Raw genomic sequence first — 19,209 nt, 5'->3', positions numbered from 1 at the left:
TCCTGAAAGCAGCAAGAGAAAAGCGATCCATTATATACAAAGGAAGCTTCATAAGACTATGTGCGGATCTCTCAGCAGAAACCATGGAGGCAAAAAGGAAGTGGTGTGATATATTTAAGATACTGAAAGAGAAAAACTGCCAACCAAGAATCCTATATCCAGCAAAACTGTCCTTCCAATATGAGAGAGAGCTCAAAATATTTTCTGACAAACAGACAATGAGAGACTTTGTGAACAAGACACCTGCCCTACAAGAAATAGTAAAGGGAGCACTACAGGGTGATAGAAGACAGGAGTGTGTAGTTTGGAACACAATTTTGGGAGATGGTAGCACAACAAGGTAAGTACACTGAACAAAGATAACTATGAATGTGAATGAGAGAGGAAGGTGGGGAGCATGTGAGACACCACAAGAAAGGAGGAAAGATAAAGACTGGGAATGTGTAACTTGGTGAAATCTAGAATTTTCAACAATTGTGATAAAATGTACAAATATGTTCTTTTACGAGGGAGAACAAGCAAATGTCAACCTTGCAAGGTGTTAAAAATGGGGAGGCATTGGGGGAGGGATGCAATCAGCATAAACTAGAGACTGTAACTAATAGAATCATTGTATTATGCTTCCTTTAATGTAACAAAGGTGATATACCAAGGTAAATGCAGATAAGAGGGGGGGATAGGGGAGGCATGTTAGACACTTGACATTGGTGGTATTGTCTGATTCTTTATTCTACTTTGGTTTAAGGTTATTTTTCCTTTTGCTGCTTCCTAGCTGTCATTTTTTTCCCCCTCTTTCTTTTGCCTCTCTACCTTCTTTGACTCTCCCTCCTGCCTTGTGGAAGAAATGTAGATGCCCTTATATAGATAGTGGTGAAGGTGGTGAACACATAAATGTATGACCATGCAGAGAACCATCGATTATTTACTTGGGATGGGATGTATGGTGAGTGAACAAAACCATATTAAAAAAAAAAAAATGGGTTGATGACAAAACCTCGAGGGCAATATACTGAGTGAAATAAGCCAGACACATAAGGACAATTATGGCAGGGTCTCACTGATAGGAATTAATTATAATATGTAAACTCATAGACATGAAGTATAAGGTACCAAGATATAGGATGAGGCTTAAGAATCAGGAGTGGTTGCTTAGTATGAGCAGAATGTTCAATTAGGTTGAACTTAAATGTTTGGAAATGAACAGGGGTGTTGGTAGCAAGATGTGAGAATAACTAACAGTGCCAAATGGTGTGTGAATGAGGTGGAAAGGGGAAGCTCAGAGTCATATATGTCACCAGAAGGAAAGTTGGAGGTCAAAAGATGGGAATGTATAAAACTGAATCCTATGGTGGGCAATGTCCATGATCAACTGTACAAATACTAGAAATCGCTTCCATGAACCAGAACAAATGTATGACAATACAATTAGAAGTTAATAATAGAGTGGCATATAGGGAAGAACTATATACCTATTACAATCTATATACTACAGTTAGTAGTATTTCAACATTTTTTCATAAACAGCAACAAATGTACTATATCAATACTATGAGTCAACAATTGAGGGGGGTTGGTTAGGGATAGGGGAGGATTAGAGTTCCCTTTTCTTTTATTCTTTTTTCATCTTTCACTTTATTTCTTGTCTGGAGTAATGAAAAGTTTCTAAAAATTGAACAAAAATTAAGTGTGATGGATGCACAGCTGTATGAAGGTACCCAGGGGCAAGTGATTGTACACTTTGGATCTTTGGATAATTGTATGGTATCTGAACAATCTCAATAAAAATGAAAAAAAAAAAGTCAACACAGTACACACTAAAATCATTCACTCTATTGTTAGGTTTTTCATCAGGGAGATAAGAGATGAAAACTTGATCAAAGGAGCTTTTATTGTCTGGCCATGTGCAGGTGGGCTGAAGCCTGAGATGGTGACAGCCCCAAGCAAGGGGAACAGTAGGGCTTATAAAGGATGGTTGGCAGGAAGGTTTTGTCCAGGGATGGGAAGCTGGTAAGTCTAGGTAGGTAGTTTCACAGTGGCTACTTTGGGAAAGAGGCTTGTTGGCAGGTTTCCATTGGCAGGTTTGAGAGTGGGAGCTTGTGGGTGGGAAAGTTTAAATTTTAAACAGTATCACAAGCTTGCAGAATTCCTAAGGTCAGGGGTTGGTGGTTCACCATGGACTTGCAGAATTTCTAAGGGCAGGAGGTGAGGTACTGCATAACATCTATGAGCCATGTTTCTGAGCATGAGATATTTAGGAGGGAAGAAGTATCATAGAAAAAATGATCAATGACATTAGAGTCACAGAATTCCAGATGAAGGCCCAAGCTAAGTGTGGGGATTATGGCAAATAAGCCAGTCAACCAACAGCTGATGATTAGTCTATGGCAGACTCTGTTATTCATGATTGTCACATAATGCAGAGGTTTTCAGATGGCCATATAGTGGTCAAAGGCATAGTAGCCAGGAGAAAAGTTTCTGTTATACCAAAAAGGTAAGTAAAAAATATCTGTACAGCACAAGCTTAATAGGTAATAATTTTGTCCCCAGTTGATATGCTGTACAAGTGTCTGGGAATACAAGCAATAGTGAATAAGATTTCTAAGAAGGAAGAATTTTGCAGAAAATGTACAAGGCTGTTCTAAACAGCAGTCTATGAAGGTGAGGGAGATAATGGTCAGATTCCCTTTGACACTCAACATGTAAATGAGAAATAGAAAGATGAAAATTAAAACCTTCAGTTGTGGGTCATTTGTCAGTGACAGCAGGATGTACGTTGTTATTGTATGGTTTCTCATCATGGATTTCTGACTTCTGCCCAATCTGCATGTAAAATTCAGACACACTTGAATGGAGTGTGGTAAAGAAAAAATCTACACTCAATACTCACAAACCAACTTGACCATCTTGATGTGATCACCTTCTCTGTGTATGTGTAGTATTTTTCTATGGATGTCAGTGTTACCTATGTTCTAATCAGATAATTTCATCTTTATCTTCATACTTTCAGCTTAGTATATGTATTGATTAGTTGTGAAAGCCTGTGTTCAAATACTTGGTAATTCTGAAATCATTTCAGTAATATTCCAAGGTCTTTCCTCAGCTTTTGCAAGTTAATTACAAAGACACCCAATTCAATTGTTTACAGTCTGTAGTCAGTGCCTCTGTGGCTTGGAATTTCCCTAATCAGTGATAATTAGGAAGTTCCCCTGCAGATCTGAATTAGTTCATGAAAAATACTTTTTTAAACATTTTTTTCTATTTAAAATAGCCTCCTCTAGTGATGTGGAGGAGTGATAAATTCTCACAGAAAAAGCCACCAATTAAGCATCAGTATTTGTATACATGATCTCAGAGAAAGAAATTGACAGGAATTTATTCTATTTTGAAGGCTGAAAGTTTCCTCAAATTATAGGGCACACAGGGAACAATTACAGTAGATGAAATTGGCTCTTGTGAAGAACATCCCTATAGTCCAAATACGTCACTCCCATTCTTTTAAAATCATTGGTGTGTAGGGAATCACTGGGATGCTGAACTCAGCCTTCCACATTCCCATTGTATTCAGGGTTCTAAAAAATCATGTTTGTTTTTTTTTTAATTTCTTTTTATTTCTTTTGACAATCATTAGTTCAGTATATCCATGAAACTCAGTTTCACCTAGATTTTACAAGTCTGGAATTGAAAAGTAATTTACACTAGAGTGAGACTTAACTCCTTTTGGTTACTTCTAATGTTTGAATGAAACATATTTATAAGAAAAGGAGTGATGTCAAACGAAATGATGGATTATCAAGCTATGAGACCTTCTTTTACATTGGGTTCATTATATATTTGTGTGTGCATGTGTGTGTGAGAGTGTGTATGAATATATTTTTTTTGTTTGTTTCTTAGTCATGATTGAGAGTAAGATATGAGTTTTCATATCCTGCTATCTCTTAAATTGTACCACATTAACTAATGCATAAGATCACACTATCTATGATTTTTATCCATCCAGTATAATAAATTTTTAAATGGCATACAAGAATAATTTTTGATTCCAGTACAAAATGTCAGAATTGACACTGCCATATTTGATAAAGGCATATATAATGCATTTTTACATAGACAACTTTGACCACATCCAAAACAGACGTTTACAAATGAAAATTTTATTGTAGTTACTTTTAAGTCATTGAGTCATACTTCCAGTTGAGTGTTCAACAAAATAATTCTTAAGGTTAAAACTCATTTGTGTTTTTCTGCTCTCTGTTGTTCCTAATTCATTCTATATTCATGTGCAGCCTTTGGAATGCATAAATCTTTCTTTATTCATCACTGAAAATTATGAAATTTTCTTCAGGAATGACTTTGGCTAGTATAGAACTTGTATTAATTAGAGTTCTCTAAGGAAACAGGACCAACAGGAGATATCTGCAAATATGAGATTTTATAAAATGTCTCTCACAACTGTGAGTATTCATGAGTCCAAATTCCATAGGGCAGGATGCACAAGTCCAAATTCCATAGGGCAGGCAGTGAGCTGTCAACTCCAATGAAGGTCATTTATGAACTCCCCAGGAGAGACTGTCTGGCTGAAAAGAAGTGAAAGTTCTCTCTCTTCTCCCTTAAAGTCTTCAACTGATTGGATTAAATAGAGCTGATTGAATTCTCTCATTGTGGATGTCACGCCCTTCATTGATATAATCAGCCACAGATGTCCATCGATTGGTGATTTAATAAACCAGGATTTTGGTTTATTAACCAGCCACAAATATCCTTGCAGCTGATTGAATTCTCTTATTTTGGAAGTCATGCTCTTTGTTGATCTAATCAGCCACAGATGAAATCAATTGACTGATGATTTAATAAACCAGCCTTCTGGTTTATTAACCAGACTCAAAGGTCCTTCAAGTATGGTTAGGCCAGTGCTTGATTGACCAGAGACCTGGGCACAATCACCTGGCTAAGTTGACACATGAACCTAATCATCACAGACCTAAAGAATATTTTCTTGTATTGCTTATGTCTAAAGATAAAAACAAGTTCTGAGATTTCAGAATATCATGAATTCTCTCAGGTTATGAAGATGTTCATATTCTGACATCCCTTAGAGGAGATAGGTTTTCTCTCCTTATAGGGTTGGTGTTTCTTTGATTTAGCAAACTTGCAGCTAAATGAATAAACAAAAGGGTCCTTGGAGACCAAGCTTCAAAAACCACTGTGGGTACTTCTATGTGATAATCCTGACACAAAGCTTAAAGCATCTGGCTTTGGGGATGAGTATCCTCAGAGGAAAGAATATGTGGTCTTTTAGTGAATGAATTACAGGCAACCAAACGAATAAAAAAAAAGTGCTCATTTAATTTAATTTATATTTATATCATCTGAGTTGGTTTGAAGATCATAGAACACCGATTTTCTATTGTATTCACTATTATATGAATGAATAAAATATTTTACCAATATATCAGATAAGTGGTATATAATCCAATAATCCAGAGATTACTCTGTTAAAATTTTGGAAAAGGTACTTTCAGATTATAATTCAGTGACTATAACTACATATGTTATATGTACCATTTACAAATACGTGAGGAATAAGCATAATTTCTATAATGGACTGAATAAAGTATAAATATTGTTGTAAATCAATAACATGCTGTGAACCCATCTACAAATCATTTAGTTCAATTCAATTCCAATTTAATTTCTTAATATAATGTCATATTTTTACAAATCCAAACTCTTTGTACACATTTATAATTTCACATTTCCTATTATTCAAACAGATGAAGGAATGCATTATTTATTTAAACAAGACAAAATTATCTTTATCGTTTTTTATGATTTTTAAAGTTCTCTAACATATTTCAATTTAATTTTTAACTCTAGTCAAAATTATTCTAGAAGATAAATTTCTTCTCCAGAAATACATTAATTTATTGTGAATTTTGCATTCAATTCTCCAAGGAATTGTAGTCATTTTAAACATTTTTATCTTTCAATGCCAACTTCAAATGCTATTTATATTTATTTCAAATGTTAGTGACAGTGTCTTCCAAAATTATTCAGATATTTGGTTCTAGCTATCATTTACTGAGTTACGTGCCTTCCACCTGTTATTGATTCCTAGCTACATTTTATTGTGACTGGAAAAGTTACCATGTATAATTTCCACACTTTTTAAAATAACTTAATTGGACTTATTTTGTGACCCAAAATATGATCTAAACTGGAGAATGATCCACATGCACTACAGAAGAATGCATATTCTGCCACTGTTGGGTGAAGTGTTGTATATATGCCTTCTAGTTTTAGTTGGTTTAGAGTATTGTTCAAGTTTTCTATTTCCTTAATGATCATTTGTCTAAAAGCTCTATCTGTTACTGAAAGTGTTGCATTGAAGTTCCTTACCTTTAATGTAGAACTGTCTACTCTCCTTTCAAAGAAGTCAGTATTTTACGTATTTTGGTGTTCTGCAATTAGGAGCATATATATTCATAATTTTTACATCTTCTTGTTCAATTGGCCACTTTATCAGTAGATAATGACCCTCTTTGTCCCTCATAACACATTGTTTTAAACTTAATTTTATTGAGATTGTTCATATACCATACAATTATTCAAAGATCCAGTGTACAATCAATTACTCATGGTACCATCATACAGCTGTGCATCCATCATCACAATTATTTTTTTTTTCAAATTTAGAACATTTTCATTACTCCAGAAAAGAAATAAAGACCAAAAAGCCCAACCCCTCCCCTACCCCTAACCACCCCCCTCCATTATGGACTCATAGTATAGGTATAGTACATTTGTTACTGTTGGAGAAAGAACATTAAAATACTACTAGCTGTAGTATATAGTTTGCAATAGTTGTATTTTTCCCTGTATGCCCCTCTATTATTAACTTCTAGTTATAGTGTCACATATTTGTTCTAGTTCATGAAAGAGATTTCTAATGTTTGTACAGTTAATCACAGACATTGCCTACCACAAGGTTCACTGTTTTATACATTCCCATCTTTTAATCTCCAACTTTCCTTCTGGTGACATACATGACTTTAGGCTTCCCCTTTCCACCACATTCACACACCATTCAGCACTGTTAGTTATTCTCACATCGTGGTGGTGAATGCACAACTAATGGTACTGTGAACAATTCATTATACACTTTGGATAATTGTATATGTGAATAATCTCAATAAAATTGAATTTAAAAAAATGAAATAGATAAACATAATAAATGAGGGAGAGATTAATATCCAAGAATTGATTGAACTTTGCTTACAGGCAACATGGAAATTAAGAGGGGTGTTTTTTCTTTAACTCTTGAGTATTGTGAATTTGACCTATTGATTCATCGGTCAAGGCATACACGGGCCTGTGTCAATCTTGTCATATTTTAACCTAAATTGTGTTAGATGCTTTCTCTGAATGTATTTAGGACTTAATCTAATTAAGAATAGTTTCCAGCTTGAGAAGTTTTATAAATCTTTGAGTAGTTTAGTTTGACATGGATAGAGAGAAATAAAGTGAAATCTGATTTAAAAACAAAGCAAAACAAAACTGAAAACTGTGTGTCTACAGGGTGGTTTCCCACTGGAGTTCTGAGGGAGAATCTGTTCTGGGTTCAAAATTGCTAAACTTATTTCTAGAGTAGCTGTATCATTTTACAACTCCAACAGGAAAGTATGAATGATACTGTCTCTCCCTGTCCTTGCTAGCCTTAAGTGTCATTACTCTGTTTTATCCATTCTGACACATGAGTAGTGAATATATTGTGGTTGAAAATTGTATTTACCTACCATTGATGTCTGACATCTTTTCACATGCTTATTGGCTAGTTGTATATCCTCTTTGGTGAAATGTCTGTTCATACCATTGGCCCACTTTTTAATAGAATTGTTTGTTGTTTTTTCAATGGTGTATTGTTTCAGGGTTCTATATATATTCCTTTTTTATTGTAGGATATAACATATATACATAGAAGTATTAACTTTCCAACTGCAATTTAAGTTAGAGACCAAATTTCAAAGAATATTACGTGTTACACTTCCACAGTTTCAGTTATTTCCTTATTGTGAAATATAACATATATACAAAAAGGTGATAGCTTTCAAATTATAATTTAACAAGTAGCTATAGATCAGATTTCAGAGGATCCTATGGGTTAGAGTTCCACCATTTCATTTTTTTCCTTCTAGCTATTCTAATACCCTAGCAACTAAAACAAAAAAAAAAAAAAAAAAGAAAACTGTGTAGAGATTCAGTATTCAAAATCCTTTGTTAAATTCCATCTTGTCTGTTGCTACTGCTTTCTTTGGTTTAATCACTTTTCTGATCTTAAGGATATCTAGCCAATGACAACCCAACTTGTTCATGTTGGAAATATTTGTATATATTCTGTTTACAAATATTTTATTGGGACTGTGATTTGTAATGTTTTCCCCATCTGTGATTTCTCTTTTTTATCTTCTTAATAATTAAAAAGTCTTGATTACTGTAGCTAAATTTCTGAAATCTTTGGTTTGAATTGGAAGTATCACTATGAATTTATATTTTATTTTCATAAAAATCACATTTCCTAGTTTTACCAACTGAAATGACTTAGAATTGCTCAGGCAAGAGCACCAGGTTCATCTAAGCATCCATATTGTGGTTTCCAAATACTATTTCCAACTAGAAGAAACCAGGTCACATGGAGAGATGGGTGATCCTAGGATTGCATTAGGGAATGTATTCATTTCCCTTAGCTGTAACCAATTACCACAAATTTATGTTCAAATTCTTTTGGAGGGAGGAATACTAGAATGACTCAGCAGAGCTGTGGTCCTTCCCGAGTCCCTAGAGGGAGAATCAGTTTCCCTGCCTATCCAGCTTTAGAGGCTGCCAGAATTCCTTGGCTAGTGGCCATGCTTCAGTGTGTTCTCTGATTTGGTCACTAGGTCTCCTTCTCTTACTTCCCTGCCTCTGTCTTTCAGTTATGAGGACTCTTCTGATTATGTTTTCCTACCTGGATAATTTTAGGATAATCTCCCCATCTTAAAATTACTACTTTAGTCACATCTGTAAATTCACTTTGACAATGAAAGGTTAACATATGAACCATATTAACAGCATTGAAGATTTGTGCTCAGACATCTTTGAGATGGAAATATTTTATCTCTCACTATTATGGATGTTGAGTCTGTAACATTTTTTCTACCCCATATAAAAGTCACTGGTCAAAAGGATTTTAGAACCAACTTGAAAAGTTTTAATGGTCATAAAATAATTTTGGTGGAGAATAAAAATATATATTTGGGGCCCCCCTGAAGAGCTGGGGGAGAATGCAGAGGTGTTGGATTTCCTCACCTGGATTGTTGCTGATGTTCTCACAAACACTGGGGGCTGAAAGCTTGATGTGCTGAGCCCTCTGTCTTGGAGCTGGCCCCTATGAACCTACTTATAATTATGACTAAGGGTCTCCCCCTGAGTGCCTCTTTGTTGCTCAGATGTCACCCTCTCTCTAACTAAGTCACCTTGGTGGGTGACCTCGCTGCCCTCCCCCCTATGTGGGACCTGACTCCCAGGGGTGTAAATCTCCCTGACAACACAGGATATGACTCCTGGGGATGACTCTGGACCTGGTATTGTGGGACTGAGAACATCTTCTTGACCAAAAGGGGTATGTGCAATGAAACAAAATAAAGCTTCAGTGGCTGAGAGCTTTCAAATAGAGTCTAGAGGTCACTCTGGTGGACATTCTTACACACTATATAGATAACATTTTTTAGGTTTTAATATATTGGACTAGCTAGAAGTAAATACCTGAAACTACCAAACTCCAACCCAGTAACCTTGACTCTTGAAGACAATTGTATAACAGTGTAGCTTACAAGTGTGTTATGAAAACCCTGTGGATTGCACTCCTTTTATCCAGTGTATGGATGGATGAGTAGAAAAATGGGTACAAAACCTAAATGAAAAATAAGGTGGGATGGGGAGTGATTTGGGTGTTCTTTTTTTATTTTTATTTTTATTGTTTAGTCTGATTCTGATTCTTTCTGGTGTAAGGAAAATGTTCAAAAATAGATTAGGGGAGAACCTAAGATGGTGGCTAGGTGAGATAGGGCAAAAAAAACACCTCCATGAAAAATACTAGATAAAAACCAGAAGGTGACCGAGAATGCTGGTTTCAGTGATACACCAGCTGGACAAGGTCTGCTAGAACCACAGGGGCCGTGCACTTGGGGAAACCGGGAGTCTGCATTCTGAAATGAGTGAGTAAGCCAGCTGAAAGACCCACGGCCACGCTGTGGTGTGGGGAAGCTGGGGGTTGGCATTTGGAGATGGACTGGTTCTTTAAAAAAAAAAAAAGGGAAAAACCCAGGAGCGGCTGCAGTTGCGACGGTGGGAACCATGCAGTGAAGCATTGCAGGAGCGGGCTGAGACAACCTCTTGGTGTCTGTCATGGAGGATAGCCTGCTGCAGATTCCCTCAGGGCCAGGGGAGTGGAGGGGAGAGCCAAAAGGAGAAAGAAACCCTGCTGCTTGCTGCTGGCCCCTCAGCAGGATGGAGACACTCCTGCCTGGGGCCATGCCCACAGCCCAGAGCCATACCAATTTTCCCGGAGCTGGGAAGGAGGAACTGTGTGAAAGGGAGGGGGGTTGAGATGCCCCATTCAACCATCTTTGCATTGGGCTGAGAGCCCCATTGCATGACCAGGTGGCCTGGGGCTTCTCTTGAGGGATGGCATGCACTTGTGACATAGTACAGCCTCCCCTCAGCAGAGGTCCTGGAAGATCACAGCTGAGAAGGGGGGCCCACTCAGAAAACCCAGGGATGCTACATCAATGGTGTTGGTTTGTGGGTCAGCCACAGAGAAAATCTGGGGCAATGAAATGAAGGCTTAGACTCTTGCAACAGCCTTGAATCTCTGGGAACACCTGGGAGGTTTGAATATTAAAGCTGCCCTGCCTCCCTAACCACCAAGACTCACGCCCCACATTCAGGGCAGACAGCTCCAACAACACATCCAAACTGAGTACACCAGCTGAACCTGACAAGGATCATTTCCCCACACACCACAAAGACAAAGTTGAGGAGAACTGACTTGACTGGTATAGGTGACTCACAGATGCCATCTGCTGGTTAGTTAGAGAAAGTGTATGCCACCAACTTGTATTTCTAAAAAATTAGATTGGTATTTTTTTTACAACTTGAAAGAACCCTATCAAGCAAAGCAAATGCCAAGAGGCCAAAAACAACAGAAAATCTTAATGCATATGATAAATCCAGAAGATATGGAGAACCCAATCCCAAACACCCAAATCAAAATATCAGAAGAGACACAGTACTTGGCACAATTAATCAAAGAACTACAAGCAAGGAAAGAAAACATGGCACAGGATATAAAGGACATGAAGAAGACCACGGCACAGGATATAAGGGACATAAAGAAGACCCTAGAAGAGCATAAAGAAGAAATTGCAAGAATAAATAAAAAAAAGAAGATCTTATGGAAATAAAAGAAACTGTTGGCCAAATTAAAAAGACTCTGGGTACTCATAATACAAGATTAGAGGAAGCTGAACAATGACTCAGTGTCCTAGAGGACCACAGAACATAAAATGAAAGAACAAAAGAAAGAACAGAGAAAAAATTAAAAAAAATCAAAATGGATCTCAGGGATACGATAGATAAAATAAAACATCCAAATTTAAGACTCATTGGTGTCCCAGAAGGGGAAGAGAAGGGTAAAGGTCTAGAAAGAGTATTCAAAGAAATTGTTGGGGAAAACTTCCCAAACCTTCTACACAATATAAATACACAAAGCATATATGTCCAGTGAACTCCAAATAGAATAAATCCAAATAAACCCACTCTGAGACATATTCTGATCAGAGTGTCAAATATTGAAGAGAAGGAGCAAGTTCTGAAAGCAGCAAGAGAAAAGCAATTCACCACATACAAAGGAAACAACATAAGACTAAGTTGTGACTACTCAGCGGCCACCATGGAGGCGAGGAGGCAGTGGCATGACATATTTAAAATTCTGACAGAGAAAAATTTCCAACCAAGAATACTTTATCCAGCAAAACTCTCCTTCAAATTTGAGGGAGAGCTTAAATTTTTCACAGACAAACAAATGCTGAGAGACTTTGCCTATAAAAGACCTGCCCTACTTCAGATTCTAAAGGGAGCCCTACCAACAGAGCAACAAAGAAAGGAGAAAGAGATACAGAGAAATTTAACAGACATATATAGAACCTTACATCCCAAATCACCAGGACACTCATTTTTCTCTAGTGATCATGGATCTTTCTCCAGAATGGACCATATGCTGGGACATAAAACAAGCCCCAATAAATAAAAAAAAAAAAAAATTGAATTTATTCAAAGCACATTCTCTGACCAAAATGGAATACAAATAGAAGTCAATAATTTTTGAATTGTAACTCCACTATTTACTTCCTACATGATATAAAATACACAAACTCTAATGACAAAGCAATGGTTTTGAACTCAATGTAAAATATGTAATTTTTGACAAGAACTATATAAAACTGGGGGAATGGAGGAGTATAGGAACATAGTTATGTGTCCTATTGAAGTGAAGGTGGTATCAAAGAAAAACAAGATTGATATGGATTTAAGAGGTTAATTTTAAGCCCCACAGTAAACACAAAGAAATTATCAGAGAATATGACCATAGAGATGAAAAGTAGAGTATGGGTTAAGAGAAATGGGGGAAGGGGCAATGGGGAGTTAAGAAATGAGTGTAGAGTTGCTGTTTGAGGTGAAGGGAAATTTCTAGTAATGGATGATGGGAAGGAGATAGCATTACAACATTCTAAATGTGATTAATCCCAATAATGGAATGCTAGGGAGGGGGTGGAATGGGAAGACTTAAGCTGTATGTATGTTTCCACAACTGAGAAAAAAAAAAAAGTCTAAATAGATGACAACTGAATGCCAAGGATGGCCCTGGATGGGATCTGAGGATGGAGGACAGGAGGCTCAAAGGGACACGGATGAGACATAAGGAAAAAAAAAAAAAAGGAAATATAGAATGTAAGCTTAGTATCAATGTGAATCTCTTGTACTTCTTAGCTGTGTTTAATGGGATTGCATAAAAGAATGTTCTTGTTCATGGGAATTGTATATGTGAATTATAGTGTTTGTTCAAGGATGTGTGCAGCTAGCTCTCATATGTTTAGAAGACAGAGCAATAGATGATGGATGATAGGGAGGGAGGGAAAGAAATAGTGGTGTGACAGCATGTTAAAGTTGCTGGATTGGCGTATCAGGGGAGGGGAGTCAGGGTATGCTGAAGTTCTGTGTATGGGGTTTGTATTGTTTTTGCAACTGTTCCTATAACTTTGAATTTATTTCAAAATAAAATAAAAAAAATAGATTGGGGTGATGAATGCACAACTATGAGATGGTACTGTGAATAGTTGATTGTACACCATGGATGATTGTATGGTATGTGAATATATCTCAATATAACTGAATTTAAAAAAAAGTCTTAATGGTCAAAAACTGTAACCTTTAGGCATCAATAAGGATAAGAACTGCAATGTATTGAAACATGTAAAATATGTTTAAATGCTTGATTTTATAAGGATTATTTAGGAAAGGCAAGCAAATTGTTCACTAATGTCAGGATTTAGGAATCTGGTGCATTGCCTTCACCTTCTTTGTTGTACTTCAAATTTTAAAAGAGTTTCATTCATTTATTATTCTTCCATATTCTATATATGAGGCATAAAGTAGAATAAAAGATTTGAATCATAGTTCTGTCCAATTTGAAAATATTGGGTATTTGAAAAATAAAGTTCTTGTTAATTTCTTTTAAATGCTAAGAAGTATCCCAAAAGAAGAATATATTGCACATACATATTCTTATAGATTAGCATTTAAATATTTTCTTATTTGGGTATTATGAACAATATCTTGCCATTATTCTACATGCTTTACAAATATATACTTTTAAAATATTTCATCATCATTGCAATGATTGAATTGAACTCATAGGTGATCATATGTCTTCAAATATTCTTCCATAGATGTAATATCTGTGTCCATGCTCATGCAAACATTTACATATTAGAAGTTTCCCTTTCTGGATTTTTTGGTTTTATTTACCAAATTTATGTTGTCTTAAACAAAATGTCCTGCAACTTATGATTTTGTTACTTACTAACATATCTTTGACTTTCCTATCATTCAGTAAGGAAATCTGCCTGTAAAAAATGACTTTTTACTTACTGATGAATACATATACTCAAACCAAACATATGAATGGGATCATCTGATCAGATTTATTTTGTTTTTTCTTTTAAAACATTCTCTCATTTGTTATATCTGATTGAATCATTCATTTCCTTTGGCAGATGCTATGCTTTAAAAATTGTCATCCAACAATATTCTATAAGTTTGTGATGGCATACAAATAAATGACTTATTAATAAATTAATAAATGAATGATTATTTCCACAGTACATAAATACATGTATACAAGCATACAAACACGTGTTTATAGTTAACATTCCAACCCAAGAATACTGAGTGCCTGCCTGTCACTCAAATTATATCTTATATTCCCTTGAAAGATTTTTTAGTTTTCTTTAAATGTGCCTTGTACTTCTCATGTTACATTTACTGTTCTGGCAATTAAATGTTTGTAATTACTATGAATGAAATGATATAATCTCATTAATTTCTAAGTGCTTACTGCTATTGTAAAGATAGTCTATTGATTTTTAAATATTTTACATTCGTTGACCTAGAGTACCAAATTATCTTAAATCTATTTCCGTTTCTTAAGTTTTGTGGATTTATAAGAACATCCTTATGGAGAAAGAAAGATATGCCATACTTCATTGGTTTTAAGACATCAATTGTCAGACATTCCATATTCTGTGTACTAGTGAAAAAAAGAAAATCTGTCAAACTATGAACAATGCTAGATGCCATCCATTTTATAGTGTTATATATAGGCACATGGTCTCAAGTATTTCTAATATACCATAGGCAAAATTTTTTGCAAATATTTTACTCTTTCTGTGAAAATGTGCTTAATTTTTGAGTTCAAAATTTCATTGAGAGTATAAGGATTTGACAGTTCTGACTTTATTCTGCTGTGTCATTCCAAGTACTCTCAATACATTGGTCTTGAGATTTTACATCTAAGTCCCTGGGATTTTACACAAAAGTCCCCAGCTCCTATCCTCCAATCTATGCTCCCTTGAGCATCCACAAGTCATTTAATAGATTATTGCACAAATTGGTTGCCTCTTTATTTCTGTGTAAAACTTCTCCTTACGTTTTGCAGTGTCAAGGTGAAAATGTCCAGGGCTATGTATCTTTACTTCTGTGAGCTTTCTTTGCATGCAATTTATTTTATTTAGCTGAGAACAATCCTATTCTTTTGATTGAGTCCTTGAAGGCTTTCTTAACTTGATTGTTTCTCAAGGTATAAATAAAGGGATTCAACACAGGTGAAACAGAAGAAATGAGTAGTGAAATCACTTTATTTTTGGTCACTTCTTCCTTTGCTGTGGGATTCATATAGATGAAAATGCACGTGCCATAAGTGATGGAAATCACAATCAGGTGGGAAGAACAGGTAGAAAAGGCCTTTTTCCTTTGCTGGAGAGAGGGGAATCTAAAAATTGTCCTGATAGTATAACCATAGGACAGAATTACACAAGAAAGAGTTATAATCAGGGTCAGTACAGCAGAGGTCATAATTGCTGTGTCAAGGGACCATGTGTCCGAGCATGTGATTTTCATTAGGGGAAATGCATCACAGGTAAAATGATCAAGGATGTTAGAGTCACAAAATTCCAGTTTTAAAAACAGGAAAAGTGGTGGGATTATTATACACAAACCAGCTGCCCAACAATAGACGACAAGATTCCTGCAGACTCTTCTGCTCATGACGGTCATATAATGCAGGGGTTTGCAGATGGCCACATAGCGGTCATACGACATGGCAGCAAGGAGAAAAAATTCTGTTACTGCGAAGAGGTCAGTAAAAAACATTTGGCTAGCACAAGCATCGTAAGTAATGGTCTTGTCACCTGTAGCTATGTTATACAAGTATTTAGGAATACATGAAGATGTGAAGGAGATCTCCAAGGAGGAGAAATTTTGTAAGAAAAAGTACATGGGTGTTTTAAGATTTGAGTCCAAAAAGGTGAGTGTGATGATGGTCAGGTTCCCATTTACACTCAGCATGTAGGTTAGGAATATAAATATAAAAAGTGGAACCTGGAGCTGAGGATCATCAGTCAGTCCCAGCAGAATAAATGTTGTTACTGTTTTGTTTCTCATCACTGACTGCTGATTTCTATCCAATCTGCATGTAATAGAGACAGTTTCTTATAATTATTTTAATTGTTCTAAAATTCTTAACATATTGAGTATTTTGTTCCCTTCCACATTTTAAAAGTTTACATTTAACGGCCATTCTTGCTTAGAGATTTCCCTTATGTCAAAAATAATCTGATGGGACATAATTGTATAGGTAGCAATAATGCCCTTTGGCTTCAAGAGTTCTTCCCTATTCCCAAACTAAATCATAAAATTTCATGTCCAATTTCATGTTTTTACTTGGCATTTTGGGTCTTTTTTTAAAGGGTTATATGACAATAACTTGGACTCACTCAACATACTTTAGAACAGAATGTAGTTCTTTATTCTAAAACAACATATTTACAAACTGGGTGGTGTTTAGGACAAGCATTTTTAATTCATAGGAACCACCCTTCACCCTGCTGCTGCTCCCTACACAATCCATTTTTTTCCATGACTATGTACATTACCTTGATTGAATATGCTTATTACTGCTGGCGAAGTAATGACTGACTTCTCTTCCTTCCCTCATCTTCTAGTCAAATGAATGCTTTTATCTTCATTGATGTGATATTTGCCTCATAATAACATAATTAATCTAACAGTCAGGAATCTTTTGATTCTGAGTTAGTATAAGCTGCTCTGTGGACTTTTCTCAGGCATTAACCATCGAATACATCAGTAGATACACACGTTTTCCCACTATACAATCATTATCTCAAGTCTTTAGGTTTTCTGACATTAATGAATAGGAAGTCTTTCCTCTTTATGTAACCAGTTTATTTGGTTTATGCACAATCTCACTTTATCTTTAAACTTTCAATGTTCTCTCCTTACTGAAGTATGGGCTGCCTTGGCTATGTTTATTTGTGTATTTCCCAGTGTCACCAATATAGGGAAGAAGCACTGACTGAGGCACATGGTTTACCTGAAAGCTAGACCCCTACTTGAGAATTTGGTCCCTAGTTCGACAACTCTCAACTATTTATATCATATCAAGATGTAGGAGAGCTATATTATTGCAGCCCACCTACCTTTCTTCCATCTCTCTCCCAATTTCTCAGGTTATGTGTCCACCACTGTGAAATTTTACTTGGAACTTCAAACTTGGAGGACTATTCAATCTTCAAAATATATTTTTCCCAAGGTATTACAACTTATTTTTAAATAAAATTTAATAAAGAGGTTTATTCTATAACTGATTTCTTTTGTTCTATCTTTCAACAAATGATCAAAATAAACATGAAGTTTTTAATAAGATGCTCATTTTAATGAAATTTTAGTCAATATGTTGCCCTTTTGTGGGTAAAAATAAAGGGCATGCTTACATACTTATATAGATGCAAAGGTACTTCATTATTTTTATTTGAGGTTGAAGATTCATCTAATTTTCTAGCGATATTTTTATATAAAGTTAGATATGGATTTATTAATTTTATCCATTAAAACTCCCAGACATTTATGTATAGAGGGAATAGAAAAAAATCATTTATGTTTACAGGGGCAATTATTTTCAAAAAAGTCATCTTATAAATATGTGTCGGAAACATGACAAAATATATAAAACATCACTGAAATCCATTTACTTCTCAAGAGGAAAATACAACCTAATCCTTCAAAAGCAATTACAATTAAAGAGAAAAACTGTATCATACTTACTGTTCTGTTAGTAAGCCAGAGCTCCTGTTCATTGATTAAACATAACAATATTATGGCTGAAATGTGGATAGTGATATTTCAATGAATACGTTTATATTTTCTCCTTATTGTCTTATCTGGGAATGTACATTGCTTCCCGACATTGCGATCTTCAACAAATTTCGCAGAATTCTTAATAGGCTTAGTGCTGTCATAAGTCCCCCAATATTTTCTTACCATTTTCATCATTGAAAAGATCATAATTTACCCTGAAGGCTAGAGAATTAGGAATGCTATCTACTGGCCGAAGATACTGTATTCTAAAAAATCAGTGCAGAGGAAAATTCTTTTACGATATAGAGCACCACATTAAAAAAAAAAAAGTTGCTGAAAGTGTCCTTGGTGACCAACATTCAATGATCATTAACGAATTTTCTGAGTAATGAATTTGGAAAAAAACATTAACAGGCTTCAGTGGGGACCCTGGCCTTGGAGACAGAGGATGATGATACGTTAGCATCAGACACAGGTCAAGAGGACAACTATTCTGTAGCTCATTTAAGAAAATCTACTTCACATCTATTAAGGCATTTGGAACATTGCAAACCTTTGTTATATGAATATAACTTTTTATTATTATATTATGTGAATCCTTTGCTCTCATTGGAAAATTTTAATCATATGAGTAAAAGGAAAAGTTTATACAATTGTGCAAGGCACCTGAATATAGTAAAGAACTTTTCCTTCCAGATTTCTCTTCCTGTAAATAAACCCACATTCACAAATGCATACATATTTGCAACCACATCTTATAATAGGATGCAAAAAAATGTTTTTATATATTTAAACATAGTTTATCACATATATGAATTTGTGGACTTTCCATTTTACCACTGTTAATTAAGTTGGCTGTATGAATATTTTGATGTTCATTTTACCAATGCCTAAATTAAATTTATAAGGTTCTTCACTTTGCAGTTATCAACCATACTATCGAAAGCATCTGCATATTAGTATTTTTTGCAAATGTGTGAGAATAACTGTTAAAAGTAATATTTCTAGATCAGAAATTTCTCGATCAGAATATTATCTTTTTTTACAAACTTTGTACATTGTTATAAAAGAGCCGTAAGATTAGCTTATATCAAATATTTGGCACTGTTATTAGGTCATATGTGTTCATTATTTCTATTTTCATGTTTATTTGTATTTTGTTACTTCATGTTAAACATGTGT

At 35.3% G+C, this 19,209-nt stretch overlaps 1 protein-coding gene across 1 annotated transcript; it reads right to left on the bottom strand.

Moving 5' to 3' along the window:
• Positions 1–15,378: 15,378 nt before the first annotated feature.
• On the bottom strand, positions 15,379–16,314 carry LOC119542277 (olfactory receptor 6C2-like). Its single transcript, XM_037846892.1, has one exon. The coding sequence runs from the start codon at positions 16,312–16,314 to the stop codon at positions 15,379–15,381; it is 936 nt and encodes a 311-aa protein (XP_037702820.1).
• Between the last annotated feature and the right edge of the window lie 2,895 nt (positions 16,315–19,209).

This window comes from Choloepus didactylus, chromosome 8 (assembly GCF_015220235.1).
Source record: "Choloepus didactylus isolate mChoDid1 chromosome 8, mChoDid1.pri, whole genome shotgun sequence".
Classification (NCBI taxonomy): domain Eukaryota; kingdom Metazoa; phylum Chordata; class Mammalia; order Pilosa; family Megalonychidae; genus Choloepus; species Choloepus didactylus.
This window is presented reverse-complemented; position numbering and strand designations above follow the sequence as displayed.

Bases quoted from the DNA above. Each gene is read 5' to 3' on its own strand.
- LOC119542277 (XM_037846892.1), bottom strand. From the start codon at position 16,314: ATGAGAAACAAAACAGTAACAACATTTATTCTGCTGGGACTGACTGAT.